This window comes from Bolinopsis microptera, chromosome 10 (genome assembly GCF_026151205.1).
Source record: "Bolinopsis microptera isolate Bmic1 chromosome 10, MBARI_Bmic_1.0, whole genome shotgun sequence".
NCBI lineage: Eukaryota > Metazoa > Ctenophora > Tentaculata > Lobata > Bolinopsidae > Bolinopsis > Bolinopsis microptera.
Genome location: NC_087081.1, coordinates 12,107,742 through 12,121,010, shown reverse-complemented (window position 1 = coordinate 12,121,010; position 13,269 = coordinate 12,107,742). Strand labels below are relative to the sequence as shown.

Sequence of the window (13,269 nt, the reverse complement as noted above, 5' to 3'; positions counted from 1 at the left end):
TCCAGGCCAATCCGTTCAGTAACCAGCTGACCCAGCACCACCTCTGATGGAAGATGTGGTTCGGATTGGACTTCGCTAGGATTTGTCAGTTTTTCTGTAGACACTAATGCTCCCTCGAGGAGAGACATGAGCCCCGGCGAAACTGATTAAAAAACGTGACAAGGATTCTCACCCTGACTCATTCTTCCTGGATGGCACCTCAAATATACCCAGGATTGGGATAAAAGTGATTGGGTTGGGTGTGGGTCGTGGGAGTTGGGGTGGGGGGAGGGAAGAGGGGCGTCCAAGAAACATATTAGTGACACGAAGGGGACTGTGGTAGATGATAGTATTGAGACTGGTAAAACCAGACATACCACGGCACACAAACCTAGAAGAATTTGAGAATACATAATTTTTAGAGAACTTTGGCCTCTGCCAATTATTTAAAATAGTTTGTCTCGAGCATGAATTTCTGACTGATTGAGGTAACTTCATTTATAATACCTCGTCGCAATAAAAGGACTTCCAACAGTTTAAGAGTAAAACTTCATTCACATTTCATTCAGGTCTTGAATACGCTGATGTAGTTAGTATTTTAACTCTATTTTGAATACTATTATAGTTAATTCCACGTGTATTTTACTTCATTGCGCAATTTTCACCGACTAGTTATAGTGGTTTGCTTCGATCCTGCACGCTGTGATCTTGATTCTTGTACGCTCCGTTTCGCTATACAGTCATGCAGTGTCAGCAAGAATCTCCACACTTACTGCCATGACGGGGTGTCTTCTCGTTAGAGTTCTGTTTGGTTACGCTGAGTTATCGTAAACGGTTTAATTTAATTTATAAACTGAAAGAATCAAGGACTCAGATCTGAAAATAGAAAATTATGTCATGTAAAATTAGGTATTAACACTTATACTTGAAATAATAAGAGTTACTGCGAAAATTATGATACTGCCATACTTAAAAATTATAATACTGTTACTTATTTTAGACAAAATTTTCGAGTGTGCTATTCTCCCAAAATTGAGCATTTGTGTCTGTCCTTTATATCATTAATGTGTTTACAAATAAATTGTTCGTCAAGTTAAAGAACCATGTGTAATTGTAGTGTGAGTTTTGAGCCTAAGTCAGAGTCTAGTCAAAATCAGGACGTGAAATTTAACTTTTGTCATATGGTTTCACTGTACGCTGTCACTAATTACGCAGCTGTTATATATATAACACTGGCTAACAAATGTAATGGGAGGTTGTGATGTGTTAAATATGTTAAAACTCTGAACAAATATTAGAACAAAAGAGTGATCTCAGTTTTTTAGTCTGATTCAAAGGCTTCGTTGCCGCACTGACAAGGGGATGTTATGCACTCCGCCCCCCTCTTTGATTAACATTTAGAATGTGTTCTATAATTGGTAGAATTTACAGTTAATCAATTGCTGACAAAGTGGGAGCTCTGACAAAGTGTGAGCTCTGACTGACGACTGGTGGAGCGTCACATATAACTTATAAACTTGTGGGCTTTATCGGGTTGAGGGTTGGTTTAAAACGGTTTTGTCAGGGTAGCTGTCACCTGATTTTTGGGTGATTTCCATGTTAGGAACTTCATTTAAACTCGTTGATAATTTGGGTTTAACTCCATATTTTGGGATATTTTATCATTAAGATCCATTTCACGGATTTATGTTTTGAATGAAGATATTCAAGAGAATGAGTCCACTGGTTTTGACTTTCTTCACAGTTGACGTGTAATCAGGGCCTTATATTTGTTACCCGTTTATCCTTCTGTGAAACTAGACTCTGAGTATTACAATAAATTTATAATTAAAAAGACTTATTTGGTGACATGGCAGTAGAGATACTGACTAAATGGGTTAAATGTTTGAATAGTGAATCGTGTGACAGTGTCCAGTGTCCACGAAGTTAAATTTCGCAACGGTAATTCATAGGTTTCACGTTATCCCGTGCCCAAGAAGAGGTTGTGAGGAATCAAAATGTATAATTACTATAATTATCACAATATTTAATAGATTAATATTGTTTTAATCTATTTAATATAATCTATTTTAATTGCCTAACAATTAATACGATCTCACTCCAGTATCGTGATTCAACTTGTCTTCCTATATAAGGTAAGCGGTGTCAAATCGTCGAACCGATCATAATATGATGTATAAGGCATGTATTTATTATATATTGGTGGCGTATCGAGCGAAGCAGCTTTAACCTCAAATGTCCACGACGTTTTTTAATGAACCTGCAGTAACCATCGCAGTTCTGAGGCTATTTGATAAAATGTCTTGATATTTTCTTGGAGGATGGCATGGAGGGAGGGCAAGGAGACTGTAGAAAATATTATATAATGAAGGAGATATGCAATATATGGTGTTAAAGGGAGTGGACACTAAAAATTATCTGCCCAAACTGACTGGTATATTTTTTGGATTTAATGGGCGGAAGTGCAGTATTGCTAGCAAAATTAATAAATCGTAGATTCTTCCTTTATTAAGATCATTAGAGTTTAACTCGGTTCATCTGAAATTTTCGACAAGGAGATTTTTTACTGAGCTTTTGACGATGTAGCGATCCAAATAATGATATAAAAATATTCTATAAAGCAATAGAAAGTTCTGAACCGATCTTCTTATTGGTTGATCACTTGACACTGTCTCGTGATTGGTTCCCAGTACCGGCACCTGATTGGTCAACAGTTCCCAACACAACAGCTGTGATTGGTCAACCACAATCCCACACGTCCCCGTGATTGGTCCCTGACCTGTCACGTGGTCAATTTCCCTGTTCAATTAGCGCGTTGTCTGGGACAATAAGGAAACCGTAGGTTAACTTTCAAATTAAGCCTGTATCTAGTATACACGATACTGGATTAACCTAACTTGCTTTCTGGCATTTGTGACTGAGATATCAAGACCAGATATTTATATTAACTTAGCAGCGTTGTCAGAGCGCATGTAAGAGCTCTGTTAGAGTACACTGTTAGAGTACACTGTTAGAGTACACTGTTAGAGTACACTGTTAGAGTACACTGTTAGAGTACACTGTTAGAGTACACTGTTAGAGTACACTGTTAGAGTACACTGTTAGAGTACACTGTTAGAGTACACTGTTAGAGTACACTGTTAGAGTACACTGTTAGAGTACACTGTTAGAGTACACTCTGTTAGAGTACACTGTTAGAGTACACTCTGTTAGAGTACACTGTTAGAGTACACTGTTAGAGTACACTGTTAGAGTACACTGTTAGAGTACACTGTTAGAGTACACTGTTAGAGTACACTCTGTTAGAGTACACTGTTAGAGTACACGATCGCTGTTCAGTGCTGGTCGGTTTACCCATTAAAGGGTTAAAAATCAGGACTATAAATTAAGGTGAACCACTTAAATACGTCGTTGATATGATTAATCAAGTGGTTCGAAGTACTTACTGAGACGTGCACTCCTCGCTGTACGGTCACATAGTTAGCTTGGAGCATATCACGTGGTAGTGTATGTGACGTCGCTATTTAATGGGTGACGTCACGCTATTTAATGGGTGACGTCACAACTCCGTCTCGTTGTGAGAACCACTTGCGCAAGTTGTTTCATCGTTTGCAGGTGGAGGGTAACATTTTGAACTTTTTCAGCTGGAGAATCTGCTGTTGGATAGCAATGGGAATGTGAAACTTGCTGACTTTGGGTTTTCAAACTTCTTCTCCTGGGATGGTTTGTGTTTCATTTTCATTACAATATCTTCCACTATCGTTTACTTTTTGATTCAAGATTGCTATGCTAAGGCAGCATTCATTGATCCCAGCTAACGATGAGTTTTCAAAGGTACCAAAATCACAATCAACCGAAAAACAATTATCCTTCAACTGATTGAAATGTATTTGCTCGAGTGGTTACGTTGAAAGCACAATTATCATTGCATGTTATATTATATATAAATGGTTAAAAATCAGGACTATAAATTGAGGGGAACCACTTAAATACGTCGTTGATATGATTAACTAATTACAACACTACAAATCTATTACATTTATTGAGAATTATGTAATGTAACGTGATGGAAATATTTTAAACGGGCATATCCTGTCCAAACCCAGGATGCACTACATGAAGAATTCGTTGTAACTTTGTTTGAAAAGCATTAATAATATAATATTATATAGAAGAACAACGTGACAATTTCAACCAGGCTTATAAAGTGTCAATTCTCAGTAATAGTAGCCCAAGAACTCTAGAAGTGGATGAACACCGTTATATTCAGAAACTAAGAACTATACGTCCATTGGGGCTCAATGCCGTGGACCCGTTTGGGATTCCATTATTGGATTTATCTTAAAGGTTTTCCATTGCATTGGGGCACAAAAGTTATGTTTTTAAAAATATTCATAGGTATCGTTTTTAGTTGTGTCATTTCATTTCCAATGTTACATTTTGTAGGAACTGATATTAACCGAGTTTCTGATTCAGGATGTTACTGAAGATAGTAATGAAAATGTTTTAACACCTCAGTACTGTGTTTTACTACAGCTCAACCTGCTCAGTCTGACTATTTGGGAATTTAAACTCTTAATATTATATAGTAAATATGAAATACTATAGTATCAATATAATCAGTTTTTACTAAATGGCTTTTACACATTTTGTAGCTTTCCCTGCAAATTTAACCACAGAAGAAGCAGCAAAAAGTAACAAGGTCACACAACTGAGACAGACTAAACCCACAGCCACACACTTGCTCCTCATTGGTTAATACCAGTCGCGTGGGCAACTTCCTGCCTCCTGATTGGTGGATGTGGCGAATAGTTAGCAAATCAGAGTGTGTTCCGCCGTTTTGCTTATTAACCATTCAATTAGAAAGCAGCTGCACTTCTTCAGTTCATTATTGAGTTAGGCAAGGTGTCATACAAATGGTAGTTACTCTAATTCTACTAAGAGCAACTTTACCATTACCCAGCTACTAACCAATATTATATGGTAAATTATTAAATATGTTTGTTTATTGTAATGTTAGATTTGAGAATGTGGTTCATTTGATCGATATGTGGGATGGAAAATGTATGATAACAGGCGTAAAACTAACACAGTTAAGACAGTTTGAATTGTCAGACGTGTGGAAATGTTAGCCACATTCCGCATTTTCACTAGTTTCTAGACGAAATGTCAAATTTATAAAGCAAGAATTATTAAGCTTCAGAATTCTCTTTTTTTCTTTTCTTCAATATTTTGGTTGAGAGGTTTATGATACTTTATGTCTTGATCGGCTTAAGAAATCCATAATCCCTGATTAATTTTATAGCTAACAAAGTTATTTTGATTTCTAGGATCGTTTAATTATCTTCAGAAAACCACCAAATACAGAATTTAATTAACAATTTTTGTTTCCCTCATATTAGCGGATCTACTGCATATTTAATATACATAGATTTCAATACTGAATTTTTCTTTATTTTCCAAAACGATTTTAGCTTAATTCTTCTTAATTTAAAACTTCTCAACAAATTGGGACTTATTTTCTGAGAATTAAAGGAATTTTACATTGTCTTGTCGCAGGTAAGCTTAGTACGTGGTGTGGAAGCCCTAGTTATGCTGCTCCAGAGATTTTCGAAGGCAGGGAATACATTGGACCTGAAGTTGACATATGGGTATGTTCCGTGATGTAACTATAATACTTTATGTCATTACATATTTAATCACATGAATTTGAATTTTCTGCCTTTACTCGTTTAAACCTTTCTCAAATTCAAAGTAAAAGAACAAAGCTTAATATGATTTAAAAAACCGGATGATGCGCATAATGCCTTGTTAGTGCTAGAAGGCGTGAACAGTATGTACGTCTAGGTGCTGTTGTTTTAAATTTCTGCACAAGTAATACGGTTATGTTCAGTTAAACTAGACTTAGAGTTGTAAGTGCTAGAATTCATTATACCATTAGCTCTGCAGCACAATGCCAGTACAGTGCCAGTACAGTGCCAGTACAGTGCTAGTATAGTGCCAGTATAGTGCCAGTATAGTGCCAGTACAGTGCCAGTATAGTGCCAGTATAGTGCCAGTATAGTGGATTATAGCACCAGCTACCCCAACCTCGCAACCCTTTGGCTCTCTGCCAATTATTGCAGCTCTTTCCATTCCTACAATTCCACGCACAACACGATTTAACTAACCGTAAGGTCGTACACTACACTCGTAACGGTTGGACGCCTCACACACAAGCTACAGATCCAATATCGATAATTCAGAAATTAACATAGACTTACGCTATGAATTTTTCGAATTTTGTATTTCCCATCGTACGTGATTCGAAGGATTTAATTTTCTTCTTGTTCCGGGCGTGACATTTATACTAGGAACAGGTTGGAAAATTTGATTATATTAAACACCGAATATTATTTATTGTGGTTTAAGTCTATGGAGTAGCTAAGGATCCATTGGATCTATGCGATATCCTCGGTAACTCAGCCGTATGATAGGAAACTTAATTGAGGGTTAAATGAGGAGGGGTACCTGTTAAAAGTTCAAGAAACTTCCTAGGATACCCCTTCAGTGCATACTGTAAACATACTGCTATTAACTATTAACTATATTATTAAGTTTTTTAAATCTGGGCTCTGGCGTGACTCATTATTTACATTTTGTCAGAGATTGCTCAGAAACTCAAATTCATCAAATCCTTGGTATAGATCGTATGTGTTTTTAGCGTCAGATAAAGCTAGATTTCTGAGGATATCAATCTCAATTATGTCTGCCATCCGAAAATTCAATTTATCTGATTGTTTTCATCAAGCAGAAATTACGATTGTCCTGTCATTTTAAACATTTTTATGTACATACAAATACAGCAATCAATTAATAAAACAGCTTAACAATCAATTATTTTAACAGCATAACAATCAATTATTTTGACAGCAAAATCAAACAATAGCGATTTAATATTCAATTAATTATGCAGCAAATGCAGGCGTCCCCTCCAAAATTTTCTAGTTGGTGGGCGAAAAAAAAGGTTGATCTTTTGTGGCGTCCCCCAAAGCTTTTTGTCATCTCTTAAAGCTTTTTGGCACCCTCTAGCTCTGATACATGCAGTGCTTTGTACGCCTAAATTACAGTATAATCCAATTACAAATTAATTAATTATAACATTTCAATTAGTAACCTCGTTAGTTATACAATTAGTTGCTTATTATCTTGTTTCAGAGTGCCGGGGTGGTTCTCTACACGCTTGTGTCCGGCTGTCTCCCGTTTGATGGGGCAAATGTACAGGAGCTAAAACAACGCGTTATCAAAAAGATATACAGAATACACTTCAGAATTTCAGAAGGTAAGCAGTATTGTATTTTTATAACTTTTCCGAAAGGAATTTCAAAATATTCAGAGAATTTTCTACCGATTACAATTTCGGATGTACTGCTGATAATAAGTTCGCGGTCTGTCTTTTATCAAAGAAACTTAATGCTCACAGAGTGCCGGGACATAATAAGCAAGATGATAGTTTACGAGCCTTCAAAGCGGCATTCGATACCTAAACTCAGAGAACACTCGTGGATGCAGAAAATCAAACAGCAGGTAAGATTTCGATCTGAAAATACGGCGATTTACTGAACATCGGGAATGTGGGACAAACGGCGTCTCTTTTGCCAATTTTATGTAAGGCGCGAAGAAGATTTTGCTTATTAGAGTGTAAAATGTCGAACAGTGGTTCACGTGAATTTATTTCAACTCTTTTTGGATTTGTAAATTCCGTCGATTCACCACTAACTGAGCCAGGTATATAACTCAATTAAGACAATTAAGCCTAGTAAAAAGGCTAATTTATCTTTGTTTAATGACTTTAATTTCAGAGCCCTATTGTGAAACCTCAAGGTGCAGACGACATCAACAAAGTTCGGGAATACGTCATAAGGAACCTCAAAGCTAACGGAGTTGATTGGCAGTCAGTTTTAGAGGTTTGAGGAGAGAAATTAGTCCATAAATCCTCTTTTGGCGTTTTGCGTACAGAAAAATCGCTCAAATCTTTGTAAGTTAACTTTTTATTATTTCAGCAATGATTGCACCAGATACCTGAAATTATTTTCGTGTTTCAGGCGGCAAATCAACGCAAGTTCGATGATTGGTATGCGATGTACTGCATATTAGAGGATCAATATTTCAAGGAGGTCAAAACTGCAAGCAACATTCCCCCAACCCTCCCATCAGGTTACAAGATAGTCCTGAAATTTTATTATGAAAGTTACTAAAGTAACTTATGAAAAATAATTTCAAATAAAATGAAGATAGTTTGTGAATGTGACACATAGTACATAGTGTCTAAAACCAGTGCTATTTCAGAAACTCGTGCGTTACCATCATCTATATGGTTTCCCGAGCTGCAGCAGCAAAGTGAAACACTCCGACAAGCTCGAGATTGGACATGCCGGGACCTGGCTAAGGTTCCTCTCTCCCTTTCCTCCAAATCCTCCTTCGGGTAAAAGCACCTCAAAATACTTTGTATTTACGTAGTATTTTATGTTAATTAATGATAACACTTCTGTGAAATAATCTGTGCCAAGAGCCAACCCTATATTATCTAGATCGTACACTGCTGATTCTGGTTCTAATTATGTTCACGTGACATTTGTAGGTTTTCTCCTTCTTGCATGTTTCGCATTCATTTGTGATGGACCTACTTGAGTTTGTGCACCGATTGTCTCACGGAAATAAAATTTATTTCATTTCAACGATAAATCTAACGTTGTTATTTAAGTCAAACAAATGATACATTCTGACATAATCTGTTGCGAACAGAATGCTACACCACGCACTCGTTTTACTGACGTGAATGTTAACAGGTCATCTCAAATGGAGCCGGCACAGCGGTTGCGGACGATCAGTGGACAACACGACACGCAGCTAGCACTACATCAGCAGTACCTGAACTACAGACGCCACTCTCTCGATATATTCACCTTTCAGAACCCTCACATTCGCAACCACCTCACCTCTTCTAATGTAAGACATTTCAATGCTACACGTCTTAGTGCCATTACCTTAATTAAACCCATTTAATTTTGAGATTTTGGGATTTTAAAAATATCTATTATCTATATCCGTAGTATGTCGAAAGAGTTATTTTTGACCCACTACGCGACAGTCACGCAGTATAATATTTCAGTTATCGACTACAAACGATTTGCTGCGGACCCCTCTGAACAACTTCACCAGTGATTTAGCTGCACGCCGCGCATCAGACAGCATCGCTTTGCATTCGAACAGAGTTATGACTGAACAATCAATACCTCCTCCAAGCTTCATGTTCTATCAGGAAATGTGTAAGTTTACTGATATCCACTTGAGACGATTTTTCTAGATCCGGGAAAAATTTTAAACCAATAGATTTTCACTCAGGCCTTCTTTTGAGTACATCTCTACACGATAAAGCAATCAAGCCCTTTTTAAGTTTGGCAGCCACCAATATCGATAATGGCAAAGTATTCCAATTAATGGAAGAGTTTGGAAATGATCTAGATTTATAAATCCTTTATTTGCTGATAATAAAAAGTGATGACCTCAGGTAAGCCAGATCACCAAAAGAAGACTGTTGAAGAGCCGGGCGAGAGGTTCCTGTCGAGTATACCACCCCGTGTTAAGAACCACCTATGTGAGTCATGTGCACAATTCACCTATTTTAACATTATTTGTATTCATTTAGCTAGCAACACTCCATTTAGCTAGCTTTGTAATTTATCTCCTACTGTCACCAACACCGAACACGTAAACCAACTTAACTTCAATCCATACAATTTTGCTCAATGATTGGAAAAAATTAAGATATCAGCAATCAGCATGTACTGTGCAAAGTTATTATATTGGCAAAGTTGGTTATTTTGAACTTTATATTTACATCTTTTATGTTTCAGCACGTCGGGCAAGTGACGGTCACATAACATTCAACAAGACTCCAAACTTGGACTCCTTGCAAGAGCTTCCAGGGCAAGAGGTAAAGTAAAGTACATAACATTCATTCAACGTCACGACCCAATTATGAACGTTTACCGCTTATTACTTATATGATTAAAAAACAATTTTTTCGATCGACAGACGTCAGTCATGGATTTTTGGTCCATTTTCCACAAGTGATAGGGTTGCCCTACCCCCAATAATATCATATTATTTCTGATATTCTAATTTTCTACCATTTCAGCACGATTCAGAGGAGATGCTGCCAATCCCATCCTCATTTCAACTGTCACCCCGTCAACAGCCCCGTAGACACTCCTTTGAGCCGAGTATCTTATTGCCCCATATGGGCTCCAGTGCCAAGAGTGTCACTCTCCAGCAGCATCTAGAGGTTCGCTTAGTTTGTGTTTATTTTTTCTTGATTTTAAACGCGATTCACGATCAGGAATCGGAATGTCTTTGATTTTTTGTTGAAATCTATTGATATATGCCGCGTGCGCCGCGTAGATGTCAGATTTCCTATCAGATTATATAAAAATTATCGCTTCTTTGGTATATTCCGTCTGATACTTTAATTATTAGTATTTGAAATTGTTTGCTGACTTTGTCTGCAACCCAGGAACTGGTCGTAGGGTTAACGGTGCAAAGTTGTATCGACTTATTAGACAAAGAATCGTGCAAAACATTAGAAAATTGATGTCGCCAAAATTGCTCTACTTAGCAATTTTAGGTTCATGCCTGGCGGAAGGGAAATTTTAAAGTTGTAGTACACGTTTTTGAGTACCGTGTCACCGTGTGTCAGGATAATTCAAAGCTGAATTATGTACAATGTATTATTATAATTATCGTATTGTACTCATCACTTTTCAAAAAGAACTTTCTCGTGTTACGTCCATGATATCCAAGTTGCAAGTATAATCCATACTCCATAGTGATTATACTTGATCGAGATCTAAGCTTTAATTATTCGAGGTGAAAATGAGGCTAACCACCTTTTGAGAGGGTGAAATAAGGCTAATAAGTATACTTTTCTATATATTTTCGAGCAGGTTTGGTATTGTGACTATCTAATGTGTCAACAATAATGATTGATTCATCCTCTTCAAGCTCGATATTTCAGAAATCGCCGAGTCTACTTGTAGGACGCCAAAATGAGGCTAATAAAGAATTCGAGTTTTCGACCGCATTTTTACTTTAATCTACGGAAACATGTTATAGACCCACTAATAAACTTGTTATTGTAGCCTGCAGGTTATTGAGACTTTATCATAACTTATGTGGCGAAATTGGGGCTAACAGATACTGTTGATCTTCATTCCCTAGATATTGACTGTCACAACTCACAAGTTACTTGATATCCATGTTGCACAAGAAATTCCTTGGGATTATACTTAATCAGTTAATCGATATATCTAAGCTTCAAATATTCGAGGTGAACATGAGGCTAACCACCTTTTGAGGGGGTGAAATGAGGCTTTCCAACAATTTGAAGGGCTAGTCCGAAGAAGCAGTAGAACAAGTAATGAACAAAACCTTGACAGTTAGCCTTATTTTATCCTCCATCAAAAGACAGAAAGGGTAGGCGGAGTCTACCATCGACCTAAAGTATCCATATAATGTATACCAGGGCAAAGGATAGTTTAAAGGACGTTATTGTTCAAACATAATTCAAAAATTAGAAATGATCTGTTAGCCTCACTTTACCCTCCATTAAAAGGAAAAAAGGAGTCGACTGGGCCGGCCTTCGACCTAGAGCATCCATCTCACGTATTTTAGGTCAGAGAATACTTTGATAGACGTTATTATTCAAATATAATTCAAAAATTAGAAATGACTTGTTAGCCTCATTTTCCCTCAATTAGCGAAAAAAATTCCCCTCTTCTCTTCGGATTCTGAAAGAGTTCGATCTGATGAATCGTTTAACCTTACTAATACTATACTTACATTCATGTTTAATAGCAATTTCCAAAGATAATGGTAGATAATTCTGAAATTTTGTGCTTGACAAAAAAATCTGACCGCAGTTACAAGTACATTTCTTTCTTGATTATTACAAAATGTTTCCATTTTTCTGACAGAAATTATGAACGGATCAATCCTGAAAATTGAAAAAAAAAACCCTGTTTGTCGCCATTCTTAGAAACGAAAAAAACGTCTTGGCAGGAAAAATTACGGCCAGACAAATTAGGGCCCTTATTCGTTAAGTTATGTTAGAATTACCATGATTGGTCTCTTTAGTTTTTGTTTTCGTTACAATTGTTAATATTGTTTTGTTCTACATTAAATGAACTAAAGCAGTGCGAGAAATTTGAGATCATTTCCTATTTATATCTTAACCTGGGTTATTTAACAAGAAGATAGAAGCCGTTTAGATATGTCCTAACCATTTTATCCTGGAGACTAGCAAGGGTTAAAGTATTAAGTTTGTTGCGTAAGAACTTTAAATATTTACATACTCTACAATTTTGTCTGATCGTATGGATATTGAGATATAAATCTTATAACGTTTGACGTCAATTTACGCAAATTCGAGGGGTTACCTCCAGCAAAGCTTTACTTTTAACAGCAATCCAAACGATTTAAACTTAAGAATCAAAATTTATGGCACTTTATAGAGTTCGGAGCATCATCTAAAATATAAATTATTCATTCAACTTAGATGAGCATCTAGAATTATCGATTAATCAAAAAATTCGATTCCCTGCTCGTTAAAAGAGCACAGAAACAACAGCTCTCACGTCCTAACTCACAATCTCTAGGTAGTGGAAGAGGAAACGTGCTCTGAAATACGACTACAGTCCCCCATTTCGTGCCTTGCTCACGAGCTCACCTCTATCGTTAACTTACACTAGTGGTGCTAATGTCTTAGCGCTAAATTGCGCTCCCAATACACAGATCAGACAAAGCAAATCTGGCGCATCAATTTTCTAGTGTTTTGTGTTTGGAAAGGTGAGCGGTCGTCCCTCGCTGACTCGCGCTGGTTTATCCTTGGGATGGTGGACTTTAAAACAAATCGTAATCACTTTGTACATCCCCCGTTTTTTTCCAAGACTTAGATGTTAGTTCGATCTAAACCGCGGAAAAATTGGCTAAAGAAGAATCGAAATGAGACGCTCTCAAGACCAAGAATAAAGTTTTCAAATTACAATATTGCCGCAGTAATAAGTTGGCAAGACTATATTCTCAGTCCCTTCAGTGATTACGGTTTGTATCAACGTTCCGTCAATGTCACCCGCGCTCATCTATGTAGTTGGTGCTGAAAAACATTACACATACGAGAGGTTGCAATCCAAAAAACCCTAATAGTAATAAAACACCCCCATTGTACTGTCGCAAACTTAGTTAGGATTGGGA

General features: G+C 37.0%; 2 protein-coding genes across 2 annotated transcripts in view; both read left to right on the top strand.

The window, feature by feature from the left end:
- Nucleotides 1–13,269, top strand: part of LOC134822444 (serine/threonine-protein kinase SIK3-like) — a 53,420-nt gene that overhangs the window by 37,071 nt on the left and 3,080 nt on the right. Inside the window, exons 6-17 of the mRNA XM_063833534.1 lie at nucleotides 3,624–3,702; nucleotides 5,539–5,630; nucleotides 7,177–7,300; nucleotides 7,442–7,545; nucleotides 7,821–7,925; nucleotides 8,064–8,175; nucleotides 8,308–8,443; nucleotides 8,808–8,967; nucleotides 9,131–9,287; nucleotides 9,530–9,616; nucleotides 9,876–9,955; nucleotides 10,160–10,306. Of these exons, the coding sequence (XP_063689604.1) occupies nucleotides 3,624–3,702; nucleotides 5,539–5,630; nucleotides 7,177–7,300; nucleotides 7,442–7,545; nucleotides 7,821–7,925; nucleotides 8,064–8,175; nucleotides 8,308–8,443; nucleotides 8,808–8,967; nucleotides 9,131–9,287; nucleotides 9,530–9,616; nucleotides 9,876–9,955; nucleotides 10,160–10,306 (1,383 nt within the window). The remainder of the gene's footprint in view (nucleotides 1–3,623; nucleotides 3,703–5,538; nucleotides 5,631–7,176; nucleotides 7,301–7,441; nucleotides 7,546–7,820; nucleotides 7,926–8,063; nucleotides 8,176–8,307; nucleotides 8,444–8,807; nucleotides 8,968–9,130; nucleotides 9,288–9,529; nucleotides 9,617–9,875; nucleotides 9,956–10,159; nucleotides 10,307–13,269) is intronic.
- Nucleotides 3,997–13,269, top strand: part of LOC134822449 (TLC domain-containing protein 5-like) — a 36,198-nt gene continuing 26,925 nt past the window's right edge. The window contains exon 1 of the mRNA XM_063833539.1: nucleotides 3,997–4,026. The gene's annotated coding sequence lies outside the window, so the exon portion shown is untranslated. The remainder of the gene's footprint in view (nucleotides 4,027–13,269) is intronic.